The sequence below is a fragment of the Rhinopithecus bieti genome, unplaced genomic scaffold, assembly GCF_001698545.2.
Source record: "Rhinopithecus bieti isolate Rb0 unplaced genomic scaffold, ASM169854v2 scaffold_15197, whole genome shotgun sequence".
Lineage (NCBI taxonomy): Eukaryota > Metazoa > Chordata > Mammalia > Primates > Cercopithecidae > Rhinopithecus > Rhinopithecus bieti.
Window position 1 is genome coordinate 192,832 of NW_016808366.1, and position 19,223 is coordinate 212,054.

General features: G+C 35.9%; 1 protein-coding gene across 6 annotated transcripts in view; it reads left to right on the plus strand.

Annotated features, from left to right (window-relative positions):
- Nucleotides 1-19,223, plus strand: part of ZNF292 (zinc finger protein 292) — a 127,596-nt gene that overhangs the window by 52,135 nt on the left and 56,238 nt on the right. For all 6 annotated transcript variants that reach the window (XM_017886623.1, XM_017886627.1, XM_017886626.1 and 3 more), the window contains exons 3-5: nucleotides 7,576-7,730; nucleotides 7,925-8,003; nucleotides 10,214-10,349. In XM_017886623.1, coding sequence (XP_017742112.1) covers nucleotides 7,576-7,730; nucleotides 7,925-8,003; nucleotides 10,214-10,349 — 370 coding nt within the window. The remainder of the gene's footprint in view (nucleotides 1-7,575; nucleotides 7,731-7,924; nucleotides 8,004-10,213; nucleotides 10,350-19,223) is intronic.

Below are 19,223 nucleotides of genomic sequence, written 5' to 3' on the forward strand. Positions count from 1 at the left end.
GTGTTTATTCATAGATGTAATGTGTTTTCTCATATATCCAAGAATATTAATGGTAGTTTCTTGAAATTTTATTTTCTCCCTGCATAGTTTGTTTATTCAAAATTGCTTTTTTCCTCCTTGTTTTGATTTCTCTCAACGTTAGAAGCTTTTTAAAAATGTCTACTGGTCTTTAAATACCATATTTAAGGGTATACTGCTAAAAACGTGATTGAGAGCTCCAAGTTCATGTATGACATTTGTTGTGATTCTCACAAATAAGGGATCTAGTTTGTTTCATTCCCTGATGAAGGCTTGGTGTCAGAATCTTGGATCTTTTCTTTTTGATTTCCCAGAAAAAGACTCAGCTAGGGACCTGGAAGTTCAGGCAGTGAGTTGGAAAAAAGGGGCTTGCTGTCTATAGGGAGTATGTAAAGTTGACTTATTGCCCTGAAAAGTAAGATACTTCTTCTCGACTGTGTCCAGACACCTCTTTTTAAACTTCTTTACTGAGGAAGAATGTCAGTACCTCGCTTGGATTTTCTAGCTGTGGAGAGTGAGGAGGAAATCAGGGAGGCTTAACACCTAAAATAGACTTTGCAACCAGTTTTCTCTTTTTTAGCCCCACTTTCACCCCCCATTTTCAGAGGCATCTGATGCTCCCAGTTCCTGAGCCCTTTGGTGATTATGTAGAGTTAGTGGGTTTTGCTTGTTTGTTTTTGTTGTTTTTTACCTAAAGCCTATTTAGGAGTCACTTTTCTTGGAGTGTCAATCTTACATATGCTTTCCAGCTTTTAAGATTTTATTTCTGTTTGTTCCATTCCCATGTTCCTATTCTTATGGGTTTATGCCACTTTAAAAAAATTACTGTAGTTTCAGTGAGGTTTGGGGAGGGGAGAGTAAGGTGCAAAATAAATGTGTCCAGTCTACCATTTCTACACAGAACCTTAAAATACATTTTAATAACTTAGAAATTTTAAGTAGTATTTCACATTCATCAAAGGCTCTTCAGGGTAAAAGGTCAAAACTGTAAGACATTATTTGCTACCTTTCAGTTGTGTACAGGGAGTTTTCCAAAGATTACCTAATATGTGGTATTGCAGCAGATTAAGTGTATAAACCAATATGAGAAACCCACTCTTTTCTCTTGTCAGACTTTGAAGAGATTTGAAAAATGTAAAACAATGCGTCTTTTCACTTTTTTCAGGAAATGCATTTTTATTAAAAAAATATCTTATGGTAATGTGATGGGTTTATTATTTTAAACTTGTTTATAAATATGTAAAAGTCTCAGTTTTCATATTGAATATGGTAAATGTCAGTAGTTGTAACTCACATAAACAACTCTTTGGGTTCCTCAGTCATTTTTAAGAGGGTAAAGAATCATGAGATCAAAATGTTTGACAACTTCTGTTCTGGAGAACCCTAGATGTACATTGGAAGTGAAACATGAATGTAATAATATAAACATAACCAACACTCCACTAGTCTTATCTTTACATAGGACAGTAATGTAATTTAATCCCCATGTTTATTAAATGTAACACCCCTGTGGTTTTATTTCTCTTTTATTTTCCTTCCTAGTAATCCTTAGGGCAACTAAAGGAAGCTACCAGAAGTTAATCTATACTCTTTCTCCCTAAAGCATATATGTTCTAGACTCTGCTGATTTATGTAATGAGAAATCAACTTAAGAGCCAAATGTTAAAGTGTGCATTTTTGTTCTCAAGGGAGTAAAATTGGCTCTTAAAGAAAAAAGTTGTTTTTTTAATTGTTTGTTACATGTAAACAAATATATAGTTTAATCTGTGGTATCAAAATTTCATTGGGGATGATGAACAATTAGGAAAAAAAGTCAAAGGTCTCTGTAACAGGGGACAACAATGAAAACCACCGCAAGAAACACTGTGTTAGAGATCCTTTAACCTCTTGGTTATTTATTCTATCCTAGGTTTGCCCTATAACACACACTATAGAGCAGATGCAGTAGCCACAAATAACTTTGTAGGGATCTAGTAGCTCCCTTAAAGAAGGAGGTGAGGCATGTAGCAACCACAGAGCTTGTGTCTGATCTCAGTGGGAGATCTTGGGTCATCCCTCAGCCCTAGCTAGTTGCCATGCTGGAATGTGGGCCCAAAGTTGCCAATTTTTTTTTTTTTTTTTTAAAGAAAAGCCAGAAACCCAATTTTGTTGTTGTTGTTGTTGTTGTTGTTGTTGTTGTTTGAGACGGAGTCTCGCTCTGCCGCCCAGGCTGGAGTGCAGTGGCCGGATCTCAGCTCACTGCAAGCTCCGCCTCCTGGGTTTACGCCATTCTCCTGCCTCAGCCTCCCGAGTAGCTGGGACTACAGGCGCCCGCCACCTTGCCCGGCTAGTTTTTTGTATTTTTTAGTAGAGACGGAGTTTCACCGGGTTAGCCAGAATGGTCTTGATCTCCTGACCTCGTGATCCGCCCGTCTCGGCCTCCCAAAGTGCTGGGATTACAGGCTTGAGCCACCGCGCCCGGCCGAAACCCAAGTTTTTATGTAAAATATATGACTTCTAAATATTAGAAACTAATTCAAATATTTTTTGAACAATGTGCACATCAAAACATCCATGAGCCACTAGTTTATGAACAGACACACATACTAGTGTAGTCTCTTCTGGTATAGTGGAGTGTGTCTTTAATATATGACTCCTTTCAGCATCCTCAGCTCTGAATCATCTTGCTCCTCCTTGAAAAACTTCAGTTGACGGGCCACCACCTGTCTCAGGAGACCAACTTGTTCTGTTTTTGGTTTACTCTGATGGTTTGGTAGTTCTGTCTTATCAGAAACAGGAGTGTCTCTTTTAAACTTCAACCTAGTGGTCCTAGTATGACCTGTGAGACACACAGAATAAAATTAACTCCTCTCTTATGTGACAAGCCTCTAGATTTGTGAATTTGGCTAATTTAATCTAAAATTTAATCGAAATTTTAAAATTGGATTTACAAGTTAATTTTATTTCTTCAGAAATGTATCGCTTAGTAGTTAAGAATGAACACTCTGAAGTCAGACTATGAGGGTTTGAATACCTTCTCTGCCTTTTCCTAGCTCTGTGATCTTATGGCTTGTTATTTCACTACTTTATGTCTTGGTTTGTTAATTTTTAATATAAGCATATTACTGTAATTTACCTAATTACTGAATAGGTAGTACATGTAAAGCTCTTAGAACAACACCTAGCCATGTGGTAAGTATTCAGTAAATATTATTTAGTATCCAGATTAAACATCCCTAGTTCCATCAGTCATTCATCAAAAAACAGTTTTAAATTTTCTCACCCTATTTTGCTTACAGGTTACTCATTAATGGAAGCAATATGGTGCGTTGCAGGAAGACGTTTAGGTTTTGTTCCCTGTCTTTTCCCCTCTGTGCCATCTCCCCCTGAACTCACCTTCAAACCAGATTACAGTGACTTTTATTTTTGTTCATATGTGTATAAATATAAATATATGTGTATAGACAAATTCATTCATTCTTGAAAGAGTGTGGGAACAAAAACCATTGGTTTAATGGGGGAAAAAGTGTAGGACTTTGGTCAGATGCCAGTCGCAAGTACCAGGTCCCCAAGTCTGTCCAACTTCAACTTGGCTACAAAGTTAGGGGTTCTCACAACCCCCTCCTCAGGGTCAGTAATTTGCTGGAATAACTCACAGAACTCAGGAAAATGCTATACTTATTATTGTAAGGTATTATAAAGGATACAAATGAACAGCCAGACGAAGAAGTACCTAGGGTGAGATCTGAAAGGGTTCCAAGCACCAGAGCCTGTCTCTGTGGAGTTGCGATGTGCCACCTTCCCAGCACATGGATGTGTTTTCCAACTCAAAAGCTGTTATACTACTGTTGTTTAGGAGGTCCTGTGGAGTACATAGACATGATTGATCAAATCATTGGCCATTGGCGATTGGGTTCAATCTCTATGACCTTTTATCTCCTCCAAGACTGGGGGTGGGGCTGCAAGTTCTGTCTCTCTAATCATGGCATGGTCTTTCTAGTGACCAGTCCCTATCTTAAAGCTATCTAGAAGCTCCTCAGCCTAATGTTATCTCATTAACATGAAAAAGACACTTATGTAGATTTCAAAGGTCTCAGGAGCTCTGTGCTAGGAACCTAGGACAAAGATCAGTTATTTTTATTATACCATACTTGTATACTTGCCAGTGGCACAAACTGAATTCGAAGACTGATCATGAATCTTAACATCCCTTTTGATTGAATGGTTGCATCATCGAATTCCAAATTTTCTTTTTCATGTTGGTTCCTAGTTCATGTTGGTTCAACCAGGAACTAATCCCAGGTTTTAATTGCTCTAATCAAAATCACCATGTAAGAGAATGTTTTCATTTCTAGCAGTCCATAGTTCTCTGTCATTGTCCTCTGAATCATCTAGCTGGTCAAAAGAGGAGAGTATAACCATTTCAGATCCGTAAGAAATATAAATTCTTCTTTATTTGATGGATATTTAGAAGAAAGTTAAGAATTCTCCTGGGTAGGGGCCTAAAGAAAACTTCCCCTTCATCCTCTGAAGGTTCACTGAAAATCAACTGACAAACAGCAGATTTGAAATGGCATACAAATTTATAATGAAAGGGGGGTGGAGAAATGTGGATGATTTTAGAGGAGGGTTGTAAATTATTTTTAGGGGAAGTCAGTGGGCTTGAAGAAGATACAGTGGCCTGGGACAAAGTCTGTTGAGCCTGCAAAGCACTCAGTGGTTTGTGACAGAAGTCTGGTTAGATGTGTTGACAGACTTCTGTCTTTCTGCCCTATGAGTTCAGTTAATAAAAACTCAGGGAGGGAACTGTTAGAAATGCTTGTTCCCAGTGCCACAAAGAAATAGCACTCAAACATAAATTTAATTTTCACAGCAAGGCAATTTTTACTTTCTGCAGAAAGAGTGCTCCTTGCAGATGGAACAATGGACAGGCGAGGGGAAGGAGTTCTTGTTCCTGATGCAGGTAGTGCCTGGTGCTGTGTCGTTCTCATATTGGCTAGGGTTGGCCCGCACAGTCTGAGCTAATTCCGATTGGCTATTTTAAAAAGAGCAGGGGGTATGAGCCAGAGTGGTAGGGTGAGTAGTTTGGTGGGAAGGATGGTTAGGAACAGGTAACTAAAGGTGACTTAGGTCAGAGCAGGTGACCAGGGGTGACTCAGATAAAGCAGGTGACCGGGATGAGTCAGGACCAACCAGGAGACCAGGGAACAAATGTGAACTATTGATTAGGACTGGCGAGAAAGTTGTTTACTGAAACTTAAAAGCAAGGGGGTGAAGAGAACCAGGGAGTTAAACTTTAAAATGGAGAATCAAAGAATAAGAGAGGTGAACATACTGACATACTGATTCTTTGAAGAGAAACTTGGGGTTCACTGTATTTAACAGGATCAAAGGTAATTTTATTCTTCTTTGGTGGATCTGGACTTTAGACAGATAAGGGAACTTCACAGAACAACTTCATACTGTGCTTTGGGAGAAAGAAGATCAAGAGATGGGAAGGAACAGGGGAAGGTCAGAGAGACTCTGAGGCTTCTTCCTCAGCATGTCAGAGTGCCACAGTTTGGGGTATCAGTTTCTGAGCCCCGACACCTGCAAAAGTGAGTCTCTGATTGGGATTATATGTATAATAGTGACATGATTAGGCAAATAAAAGGCTTTAATTTCTGTGTTTACATCGAAGCTGAATCATCTTGGGTATAATGTAGGCAGCTTCATCTCATGTTCCATGTTGACCAGCTACAATGTCATTTGTTCATCATTACATTTAACAATGCCAAGAGGGTACAGAAACACGGATTCCCCTCTTCTCCAGCATCTCTATCCCTGCTTGGAACTTAAAAGATCAGGAATAGCTTTACCTTTGGGCTTCATGTGGATTGAGCTAGGGAACTTATCTCTGATTGTTTTTATCCTCACATAGAATCTATTTTGTATCATGGAGGTTTGGGATATAATGGGATTGTGAGGTGAGGTGAAAGTGTGGATGAGAGCAGATTTGTTTCGGGGTTCATCTGGGAAAGATTGGGGTGTTTTTTCCTGGATATCTGAGAAATAAGTTTTTCCACCTCAACTTTACTGGGAAATTTTGCTGTGGAGTTGGTTTTGAACCTAATTGAGTATCCCCTGACACCCCACCCTACGTCCTGCACTGTGGCTGCAGGTTTTCTGTCCTTTCTCTCCCTAGGAATCAGTATTTGCCCTCACTTCTTAGGGGGAAAGGAAAGGAAAGGAAAGGATTAGTGAGAGCCAAGGTCTGTGAATATGTGGCTACTCAGTAGGTGAGTAGTTGTTTTGTTGCCCTTTAGTTTTACCAGCTTACTTTTTCTATTGCTTTTGTCTGATCACTTACTAATTCTGTTAGTTGAAAGTTAGTAGAGAGGACAAGGTAGTAAGTGCTTTGGTAGTAGAATGCAATCCCCACCCTCTCCCTCCTCCCTCCTCCCTCTCTCCAGTTTTTAAATCTGCTTCTGTATGCCAGAGGATACAGGCCCTCAGGAAATTTTTTTTTCTTCAATGCCCTCTTTTCTAGGAAAAGACACCTGAATTTCCATATGTTTGATTAAATGAGTCTCTTAAACCCTGAAGTGTGGAGAGGACTAATTGTGGCTTCTGTGTTATAAAAACATTTAATTAGAATCTCTCTTCATTTAGCATAACTATAGAACCTTTTAGATAAGAGTCTTAACGTGTGTATTTCTGTGTAACTTCTCTTTCCATTATCTCCCATCTCTTATTCAGTAAGATAAATAGTATCTTTTAAAGAAATTCTGATGAGGTAAATTTAAAATATTTACGTAATTGAAAGATGAGAAATATTTTTAATTAAAAAACTATTACAGAAATTACTTAACCTTATAATAATTATTTAATATCTTTAATGTTGATTTTATATGTTGAAAGTCTTTGGATGACTTTTAAATGCTAGCGCTTGTCAAAAGTTATTAATTTGTATGTACTGTTATTTTTTTATGGACTGAAAAGGACATGTCTTTGCTTACCGTACATGATTCATTTTGTTTTCAGTATTGAATTTTCTGCTGCTTGACGAAAAATAGAAAACAGATATTATTTGAAATTCTTCACTGCATGCCTGGTCAAGTATTACTTGCCCAGATGTCTTTTTAAAATAACTTTTAAAACTTAACTAGGGAATAGAGGAGATAACTCTTGCACTATTTAAAACTAGCCTTGATGAAATGATGCTATTGCTGGATGAATTAATACTAATCTTTTCTCCTACGGAGAGCTGCCAAAATATGACTATATTTCATTTAATANAGATAACTCTTGCACTATTTAAAACTAGCCTTGATGAAATGATGCTATTGCTGGATGAATTAATACTAATCTTTTCTCCTACGGAGAGCTGCCAAAAATATGACTATATTTCATTTAATATTTTAATAAGAGCTGCCAAAAATGACTATATTTCATTTAATATTTTAATAAATATAAACTACTTTTTGTTTTTATAAATAAAAGTCTGTATTTTTCAAATTTTTTCAGAAACACAGCCGGTGAGTCAATGTATATTTTGATTTACGTTTTGAATACTTTTTATTATTCCTTCCAAAACAGACACTCCTAGAATATGCAGAGAAATGGAAAACTTCAGAAGATCCTTTACCTTTATTGGAGGTATACACAGTGGCTATCCAAAGTTACGTTAAAGCCCGACCTTACCTTACCTCTGAATGTGAAAATGTAGCCTTGGTTCTGGAACGCTTGGCATTGTGAGTAGACCTTTGAGTAAATAAACTAGATTTAGCTTTAAAAAAGAACACAAAAACATTAAATCTCAAGTCTTATAGTTTAATTTTAAATAGATTAGTTATGGGGAGTCTGCTTATGATATTAGAATTACTGGTTCTGTTTTCCTTTGAATTTTAATAATTATTCCTCTCCTTACCAACTTTTTGTTTTTTAGAAGCTGTGTTGAACTTTTACTGTGTCTGCCTGTTGAGTTATCTGATAAACAGTGGGAACAATTTCAGTCACTGGTGCAGGTGAGAATCTTTATCTTTAGATTTAATATAGGTATATCTTATGTCAGTTTTCCTTACTCTTAAAAAAATTATTCAGTTAAGCTTTAAGACATCTCAATAATGACAGACATTAATTACTGATCTTATTAACACTAGTGTCTTACATATAGTAGATCTCAACAAGTGTTTGCTAAATAAGATAGATTGAATAATCTTTATGATCAGATAATTAGGGCCTTGTAAGAGCAGCAAGGGAACACAAAAGAAAGTGCCCTCATTGGGATTTAGAAGCAGTTAAACTGGTTTGTGAAAGTCTTCAATGTGCTTAATTCTTATAAGAATTTCACATATATCATTTAATCCTCATGAAAATTTGTATGGGTAGGTATGGTTTCCCCATTTTAAAGGTGAGGAAACTGAGGCTCATACTCTAAAATAATTATCTGCCCAAACTTGTATAGCTAATATCACATAGTAGTTATTCGATCTAAGGTTCTTTATTCCAAAGCCCATGCTTTTTCTCCTGCCTGAAAACACATGCTTTGTCTCTTTTATTTAGTGTTGTTATTCTGCTTACATGCAATACTATACAATTTAGCAGTTAGTTGTCTTGGAGTATTTTCAAGAATGTTAAATTTTGTTTCAAGCACTAGAGCTGAATGTATTATGGCTTCAATTAAATTTTGATTAATTGGTTAGTTAAAAAGAATGCTCCTGCCAGCTAGTTTCAAAGCTATAGCTCTCTTTCTCCCCATTTCTCTATCCAGAGTTCTTAAAATATCTTTAGGCCTTAAGATTTTCTGTAAGAAATTTGTTAAAGAGGTATAGCCTTAAATTTTAGAAGCATGTAAAATAAGCTATAGTTAAGCAGAGAAATAAACTTTCCTGTTTTAATATTAAACGTTAAAATCTATATCAAGTGCAGCAGGCCCTTGAAGGTGGAATTCATCTTATTTAATGTCATAGGATTCCGCATAATGTCTTACATATAACAAATGCTTCATAACTGTTTGTTGAAATGAAAGTGTCTTGTCCTGTTTGTCACATTGCAACTAACTTTTTGATCATGCATATTCTACTTCAGATATCCGTAACTTGTATCTTAGGTTTTTTTTTTTCCAGAAATATTTTCAGGTAAATTATTTTGAAACTTACCGTTTGCCATTCAGATACACCCTACTACAGACTTAATATGCTTAACCAGAATTCTAAATGCTACTGATTTTGTTTGCCAACATAAGATAAAATTTTACACTTTCCTTTTTGAAACAAAAGGACTAGTTAATACCTTTTTAGATGGATTATGAAGGAAATAACTCTTTCCATCCCTCTACATTCAGTTACTTAAAACTTAATAAAGCACCTGAACTTGTTGGAATGGGAATATTTGTATGGCTCTGAGGATTAGACTTTTTGTTTGAACATAGCATGCAACTTTGAGTTTCTACAACACTTTGTTCCCATTTCTGAGCTTCCTCAAGGTTAGTTTATACCTAACAGCATTTATTTTCCCTGTGTTTTAAGTATTTAAACATTTCTTTACCCCACTAGAGGACAAACCCCGTAAAGTCAGGGACTAGTTGCTCTCTTCTCTAGAACTTTGTTCATAGAAATTTTCAATAAACAGTTTCTGAATTGAATAAAAACTATTGGTCTTCTGTGGACTGAAGACTATGCCCCTTTCATGAACACTTGGAAACAACTAGCAGGCAAGGTTCATCATCAGCTTTAATGTGAAACTGCCACAACTATACAATGAATAAATGAAAAAAATCGTGCATTTAGTTATTTTCTTTTCGTAATTCCCTTTTATTGGAATATGCATAAGTTGTCACTTAGTTCGTTATGTGAATCTTTTTATTAATGGTAGACTTGGGGGAAAACTTTTTTAAACACAGAGGATATAAAATGTGTAAGTTCTTTTATGCGTATGGATATTCTGATTGCTTCCTTGAGGAATAACGTTACTCCTGGCTTAGATTTTGGGGAAGAGAAAATACAGACTTATTCTGTAAATACATTATATTTATTTAAGATTTGTAAATGATTTATTTCTTATCCTTGAAATTCATCTTTAAATATTAGAAGTAAAGGAATTGAGTACTTTGTAATGTGATGTGAAAGTTTTAAGATAAAAGTCTTTTCAGAAGTTTAGTATTATATTTAAAGCCTGATAAGCTTGCTTTTAAAAATCTGTTGTAATTCTTTGGATGTTTATTTAATATTTATAGGTAGCTCATGAAAAGCTGATGGAGAATGGCAGCTGTGAATTGCATTTTTTAGCTACTCTAGCTCAAGAGACTGGGGTGTGGAAAAACCCGGTACTGTGCACTATTCTTTCCCAGGAACCATTGGATAAGGATAAAGGTAAATTTTTGAGAGAGAGAGAAAGAGAGAGAGAGAGAGAGAGAAAAGAATAATTAGACTAGAAAAAATAAGTGTTAAAGTTGTTTTGATATAATTTATCTCAAGATATTCCAAAGAAGGACCGTTTAATTAAATATCTTCTGAGGTGTGCTTGAGGCCCTGCGCCTTTATTTTATTTTGGGGAAGATGTATTTATATGATTATAGAATCATAGAATAACAGATAAACTAGAATTTTTTCCCAATATCTTTTTAACAGAGGAATTCCTTCTCTAACTTCTGACAGGTGGCAGTCCATTTTATATTTGATAATTTATTTGATAATTGGAGAAACAGAAATAGGGTGATTAAATGCCCTTCCTCAAAATAGAATAAGAAATCAGTGCTAGAACTCTTTAAGTCTTTTGTCTCTGAGATTAATATGCTTTCTCAGTTTATTGCTCAGTCTTATTCTATCCCTTGTGTTTTTCTTATATGAGCTCAGCCTGGTTTCCTATTGAAAGTAGGTGGCTAAATTACTTTTATGTATAGCGCTTAATGTTTTTTAGAGTTTAAAATTTGTATAGACCCTGAAGAAAAGTATAGTTGTCTTCTAGATACTTTTCTTGAGATTATTTAGGAAAGTGTGCCCAAATATCATCCTAACCTTTCCCAAGGTGTTTGAAGAAGTAAATTTTTTAAAACAATTGTAATATATCTAATGAAAAAATCATATATTTACCACTGTAAGCTTCTTCCGTCATTTATTGCTGCTTTTCTTGTTGATCAGTGGCAAATTCTAGGAAATTTTGCTATGTAATAGCAAGTTATGAAGGCCATGAGAAGGGATTGTTAAGTCTATTGCTTGTGAGCTCTTCTGGTACTTTGATATTTACCCAAAGCCTTCCCAGCCAATCTTCAGACTTCTCTTTAGGTTGGTTATTCCTACTTGATTTCCATCTCCACCATTTTCTCTATGTTTTCTTGATTGTTCTAGTAGTGTACCTGTTTCTTAGCTTTCACAAGAGGTTTATCTTTATCCCCTGTCTTCATGGATATCCAAAAATTAGCTACAGTGTTCTCAAGACCTTGGAAGGAGATCCTTTCATTACTTAATAATAGTAATTGATTTATTTATTTACTTATTTATCGAGACAGGATCTTGCTCTGTGGCCCAGGCTAGAGTTAAGTGGTGTGATCATGGCTCACCGCAGACTCAGCCTTCCACGCTCAAGTGATCCTCTCAGCCTCCTGAGTAGCGGGGACTACAGGCATATGCCACCACACTCAGCTAATTTTTGTATTTTTATTTTTTGTAGAGACATGGTCTCCCTGTGTTACCCAGGCTGGTCTCGAACTCCTGGGCTCAAGCCATCCTCCAACCTCAGCCTTTCAAAGTGTTGGGATTATAGCCATGACCGACCATACCCAGCCTAACAATAAATTTAAAAGTTGAGAATCGTAGATTTTTTTTTTTTGCCTTGCCGTATTAACTATTCCCAATAGATTAATACCAGTATGCTTTACTTCTAGCACCAACTTATACTTTCTCATCTTGTCAGCTTTTAGAAATATTAGATGTGATATATTAGTAATAATATCAAATTACAAGTTCCTCACAGTTTGGAAAGTGCTTTTATATGCATGGTTTTATTTAACCATCATAGTGAATGCTGTGAAAAAAGTAGGATCTTTATTGTCCCTGTTTTTCAGATGAGAAAATAGAGGCTCAGAAAGATGAGTATTTTTTCCATACCACATTACCAGTGATGAGAGGCAGAGCCAGGAATTAAAATCAGACCTCAGCCTCTCCCTATTATGCCCTGTTGTCCCATTGTCAATTTCTGAACAGCATGTTGCTAAATTCACATACTATGCTAAAGTGGGAAAAAGGAACCTTTATCCTAGCAGAGATGTCAACTTTATTTGAAAAGATAATGTGCCTGATTTCTTTACTTGTTTGAATGTGCCTAACATTGTATCTGTTAACCAATGTCTCTGCCCATCTCTGTGGTGCTTTATTTCTTGACCTTCATCTGTCATGCCACTGGAATAATTAGGACTATGCAGCCAGGAGGAGTTTCCACAAATTAGGTGGATTGTAGGTAGCCAAACTAATACAATACAGCTCATGAAGCAACCAGAGAGATGTTACATGATTGAGAGATTTGCAGCCGTAATCTAGCCTGCAGCAAGTTTGAAGAGAAGAATAAGAGCTCAGAAAATGAGTATACCTCTATAGGTTATACTCATTAGTTTGTTTATAGTGAAGCCTTTTGAAGTTTTGATGTAGTATTTGAACAGTGAATAATCTGATTAATTCTGAGTTATTTTGGTTTATTTTTTTCAGTTGACTGATTTTGGAGCTACTAAAGCCCAGCTCAACCAAGAAATACTCTTTAATTTGGGAGAGTAAGGGTGGACAGGACTCAGAGATAGTGGTTTCACTTCAACGTTTGAGTATCCTAGAGTGAGGTAGCTCTAATAACTAAACCAATACAAGTCAAGTAGATGGTTTTGAATATCAAAGGAACTTTAGGCATACTTAAATATTGCTTATGCCTCTCTTTGGTCATAATCTTGGGATTGGAAAGGTATTTAATGCTCAATTATTTGTTACTCAATTTTAATTCCCCTCTAAAACATCACCGATAAATTAGCTTTTGCTCAAACACTCTAGAGTATGATACTTATGTAGTTCAGTCTATTCTTAGCCTGCAGTTAGAAAATCTTCATTTTGAAAATTGTGAAAACTAATTTTTGGAGTTTCCTTCTTTTGGACCTGGTGCTGCCTCAAGCCATAGTAAAGTATAAATCTCTCTTTCACTTGGTAGCAATTGAGACTTTTAAAGATTGCCATCATGTCTACACTTAGTCTTCTTTTCTTTTCTTTTCTTTAATTTTTAATTTTTGTGGATATATAGCAGGTGTATATATTTATGGGAGTCTTCTTTTGTAGACTAAAAACCTTGATGTGGCTTGATTATAAATCTACAATCGTTATTCCTCCTTTTTGAGTGCATTTTATGTTTTTGTAGTTCTCTTAAATGTGTAAATCTCAGCACTTCATCTGTACTCTAAATATGATCTGGCCAGTTTAGAGGTCACAGGTATCCTCTTTCTCTTCATGCTAACAATTTATACTTAAGTTAGTGTAACCTAAGATGACATTACCTTTTTGGGCAGCCATGTATTTCTCACAACTCAATGAGGTTACTAAAATCATTTAAAATTTTTAAAAAATAAATACTAGCTTCTAATTATGTCTTCTCAATCTACATTTGTATACTTTTCTTTTGGTGTACAAGTGTATTACCTTTTTCTTCCTGTTTAATTTTACCGTATTAAATCCATTCTATCTCCCCAACTTGTCAAGATTCTTTTTAATCCTGATTTTGTTATTCAAGGATTTTGTCCTTCCCAATTTCCTCTCATTTTGCAGACTTCATTTTCATATACCGTATTGGCATCCAGGTTCTTCATCATAACCGTAAAAAGGTCATGTCCAGAAATCAAGCTTCTGGGATACTTACAAAAATCTTTCTGCTTGTCTTTAGTTCTTACATCCATATCCGTTGATTATTATTGTTTTATCAGATATACCTATTTTCCCATAATACTGGCCCGTGATTCTCCTTTTCTATCTATAAGGATTTGGTGAAAGACCATAACAAGTGTTTGTGACTGTGAAAAACTGGCTGTGACAGTTTTTCAGACTTTCATTGTTTTTGACAAGTGTTTGCCTAAAGTTCTCTTACGTAAGATTATTCAATACTGAGGTTAGTCTGACCTAATTTGTTTTTTACATAAAATTTTTTATTTTAGAATAGTTTTAAATTTATAGAAAAATTGTGAAGAGTTTCCATATACCCTACACCCAGTTTTCATTATCATTAATATCTTTCATTAGTTTGGTACGTTTGTCACAATTAATAAACTAGTATTTATATAAATTTATACTTTATACTTTTGTTATTAATTAATTAATCCATACTTTACTCACACTTCCTTAGTTTTTACCTAATGTCCTTTTTCTATTCCAGGATCCCATCCAGGATACCACATTACATTTAGTCGTCATGTCTCCTTAGGCTCCTCTTGGCTGTGACAGTTTTTCAGACTTTCCTTGTTTTTGATGACCTTGACAGTTTTGAGGAGTACTGGTCAGGTATTTTGTAGAGTGTCCCTCATTTGAGATTTGTCTGATGTTGTTCTCATGATTAGACTGGGGTTATGGGTTTTGAGAAGGAAGACCAGAAAGGTAAAGTACCATTGTCATCACATCATATAAAGCGTATGTATTGTCAACATGACTTATCACTGTTTTGAGGTTTTGGGTTTTGGGGATGTTTTTGATTTTTGAGAAAGGGTCTCACTCCATCACTCAGGCTGGAGTGCAGTGGCACAATCCCAGCTCACTGCAACCTCCAATTCCTGGGTTCAAGCGATTCTCACACCTCAGCCTCCCGAGTAGCTGGGACCACAAGCATGTGCCACCATGCCTAGCCAAACTTCTTTGTATTTTTTGGTAGATACGGGGTTTCACCTTGTTGGCCAGGCTGGTCTCACCCCCCTGACCTCAAGTGATCCACCTGCCTCCGCCTCCCGAAATGCTGGGATTACAGGCATGAGCCACTACACCCAGCCGACTTATCACTGTTTGTATGAACCTAGACCACCTAGCTATGGTAGCGTGTGTCAGGTTTCTCCACTATGAAGTTATTCTTTCCTCCCTTTCCATGCTGTATTCTTTAGAATGAAATTACTATGTGCAACCCATGCTTGAAGTGGGAATATGCTGCACCTCCTTGAGGAAGCAGTATCTACATGTTATTTGGAGTTCTACACAGGAGATTTGTCTCCTCCCTATTTATTTTTTTTAAACCAGTCTTTTATATTAGTATGGCCTTATATATATTTATTTTATACTTTGGTCATAATCTGATGCAGTTTATTTTGTTGCTCAATTTCTTCCAGCTTTGGCATGGGAGCTCTTTCCTTTGACTCTTGTGTACCTCGTCATGGGTTTTGTTTTTTGTGTGATCACTTCCTTGCTTTCTGGCACCATAATATGCTCCGGGTTCATCTGGTGTATTTCCTGCCTGAGTCCTGGAATCACCCATTTCTCTAGAGAGGACTTGCTCCTTTTATTGGAGAATGGTGTTAGAAACCAAGAACTATATTAAACTAAATATGAATTCTTATTAATGTCTCCAAGTCTAATTCATTAACACAAGGATCATTCTAGCCTCCTTCCCTTGCTAATCTGTAACTCCCCACTTCAACAAAATGTCATATAATTGGAATCATACAGTATGTAGCCTTTCAGACTAACTTCTTCCACCATTGGCCATCCATTTACTTACTCCTATTATACCCCTATAGGGAAAAGCTTTATTTATTACAGTACAGTGCTTTTGTACAGTTCTTTTTTACTTTATTCTTACATTCTCCACTCATTTCCAAAGTTAGTTAGGTTAGCACCTTATTTCTCCATTCCTTCCAGTGAGGTTGTTTTCATACATTTGTAATATAGTTATTTTGTTACATTCTGTATTCCATCTTGGGCTTCCTGAACCTTCTAAATAATTTTTTTTCAATTTGCATACCTTAAGATTACCTGTTTGTGTTGTATGGTTTTATAGGTTTTGACAAATGAATAGTGTCATGTGTCCACCATTACAGTATTATACATAATAGTTTCACTCCCTAAAAAAAAAAAATCAACTGTGCTTCACCTATCCAGCCTTCTCCCAAACACCTGACAACTACTGATCTGTTTGCCATCTCTATAGTTTTGCCTTTTTCAGAATGTCATGTAATTAAAGCTTTTCATTCAAGCTTCTTTCACATAGCATTGTATATTTAACATTCATCCAGGGCTTTACGTGTCTGTTAAACCAATGAACTGTTAGCTCATTCCTTTTTATCAGTAAATAATTCTCCATTATATGGCTGTACCACAGTATCCATTCACCTGTTAAAGGTGAATGGCTAAACAAACTGTGGTACAGCCATGTAATGGATGCTAGTTTTTGATGTATGTGCTGCCAGTTTTTGGTGATTTGAATAAAGCCATTATAAACATTTGCATGCAGGTTTTTGTGTGAATGTCAGTTTTCAGATCAGTTGGGTGAAAATACCTAGGAGTATGATGGCTATGTCATATGGTAAGACTGTGTTTAACTTTGAAAAAATAACTGTCTTCTAAAGTGCCTGTACCATTTTGTATTCTCATCAGCAATGAATAATTCCTTTTGCCCCATACCCTTACCAGCAATTGGTATTGTCTGTTTTTGGAATTTTAGCCATTCTAATAGGCATGTGGTGATATCACATTGTTATTTTAATTTGCATTTCTGTAGTGACAAATGATTCTGAACATCTTTTCATATGCATATTTGCCATCTGTATATCTTGGGTGAGGCATCTGTTCAGATCTCTTGCCTATTTCTTAATTGGGTTGTTTGTTTTCTTATTGTTGAGTTTTAACAGTTCTTTGTATATTTTGGGTACAAGTTCTTTTTCAGATACGTGTTTTGCAAATCTTTTCTTTCCCTCTTGTGAAAGAATTCTCTTGTGGCTTGTCCATTCTCTTAAGACCAACTTACAGAGCAGAAGTTTTACATTTTCATAAAGTCCAACTTCCCAGTTTTTTCTTCCATGGATCATGCTTTTGGTATTTTCTCTAAAATCTCATCGCCAAATCCAAGGCCATATAGATTTTTCTATGGTCTTTTCTAGAAATTTTATAATTTCCCATTTTACATATGGGTATATGATCCATTTTGAGATGAATTTCTGTGAAAAGTGTAACTTAATTTATGTTTAGTGAATTCATCTTGGCTCTTACTAGTCACACTTCTTTTTCTGAACAATCACAACCCATCTTTTTAATATAATTAATTTTTAAACTCTTATTCAGGATTACATCTGTTGCTGTTTCTACAGTTTTGCAAGAAGTACCATCAGCCCCGTTTTGAAAATTACATTTTGCCATCTGTTTTCACTTATTCTATGGTTTGTTCTACTCCGAAATCTTAAGCTTATCAAAGAAGGAGTAGAGTAAGAGTAGAGGAAATATACTTTTCTCTGGTATCATAAATAGTACATAATCAGACCCAAGCAGCAGACTTTCCCAAGAAGGTCCCACCATGCTCGGTTGTATTGTTCTCAGCATTTTTGGTGAGTTAGGTATCATCTTGGGTTTTAGCTTTATTAACATTTTGCATAGGTTGTTAGCACTAGGTGTCTGACACTCATGATGCATTCTTTGTCTTAAACTTGTGTTTCCTTCTTTTGTATGTATTATCTTAAAATCTAAGCTCTGAGACAACTCCCTATTATAGTCACACTGAATTTTTTAGGCACTTTCCCTCTACTTCTATATTGGGTTAATTTGCAATTGCATAAATTGCATTTTTGTCAGCTTGCCAGTCCTTTCTTGCATCTTGAGCACTGCAGTTCTCTTCTCCCCCCGCCGAACTCTTTTGTTTTCAAAGGAAATTTCTAAAACTTAAGATTTTCCGTGATACTCATAAATCATTCATGGTTTTGTCGGAAATAAGCCCTTATTTTAGTAATAAACTTTGCATTTTAAAGTGAACATGGAGAAATTGCTCTTTGCTAGATATTAGCATACCTAAGATGCAGTAATATTTTAGCAGGAGAGGGGATGGGAGGAGAGAGCTAACGATAACTAATGTTGCCCAGGTAAATAGGGTGAGGTCAGATCTGATTACATGCAGATTATACCCTACTATTTTATAATTATAAGTAATTAATTATATGACCCAAATTTTCATTTTACTAAAAGGAGTTTTAAACACATTCTTTGGTTTCTTAAACATCCCAGACAAGTACATTATTTTTTAAATACATATATATACATTTCTTTGAGATAGAGTCTCCCTCTGTCACCCAGGCTGGAGTGCAGTGGTGTGATCTTGGCTCACTGCAACCTCTGTCTCCTGGGTTCAAGCGATCTTCCTCCTTCAGCCTCCCAAGTAGCTGGGACTACAGGCATGCGCCACCATGCCCAGCTAATTTTTTATATTTTTAGTAGAGACTGGGTTTCACCATGTTGGCCAGGCTAGTCTCGAACTCCTGACCTCAGGTGATCCACCTGCCTTGGCCTCCCAGAGTGCTGGGATTACAGGCGTGTGCCACCATGCCCGGCCTTAATGGGTGTATTTTGTAATGTCATGTGGAAAAATCTGTCAGATTTTAGTTAAATCTGGCACTCATAATTAAATCTCATTTTGTGAAAAAATTGTGGCATACTGAGTAGGTTCATCTATGATATGAAATACTTTGTAATCTTTAAAAGTTAATTCTATTTCCTGAAAATGTAACATCCTTCTTCAGGAAAGGGTAAGAGGTGGGGTCAAGGTTGATTATCCCTAATTGGTCATTTGGAAGTTACCATGAGCAGTAGTTTCAATCCTGGCTATAATTAGAATTAACTGGGGAGGTTTTAGATAGACCAGTGCCAGGGCCCTACCTCATACCAATTAAATTAGACTCTCTGGGCAACCAGTATAGATTCTAGAGCTTGAAGCATTGTGTTTTATTAAATGTCTTAATTTGGATTTTTTTGGATTAATTAAATGTCTTAATTTGGATTCCAACGATGCTGAATTGTGTTTTTTTAATATATTTTTAATTGTGGTAAAAAAACACAAGATAAAATGTACCATCTTAACTATTCTTAAGTTTGGTAATGTCAAATATATTCACGTTGCTGTAAACATATTTCAAAACTTTTTGATCTTGAACCCCAAGGTGTAAACTATACCCATTAAACAACAATTCCCCTTTTCCCTTACCCCTCAGCCCCTGGTAACCACTATTCTACTTTTGTTTCTGTAATTGAGTACTTTAGATCCCATATATA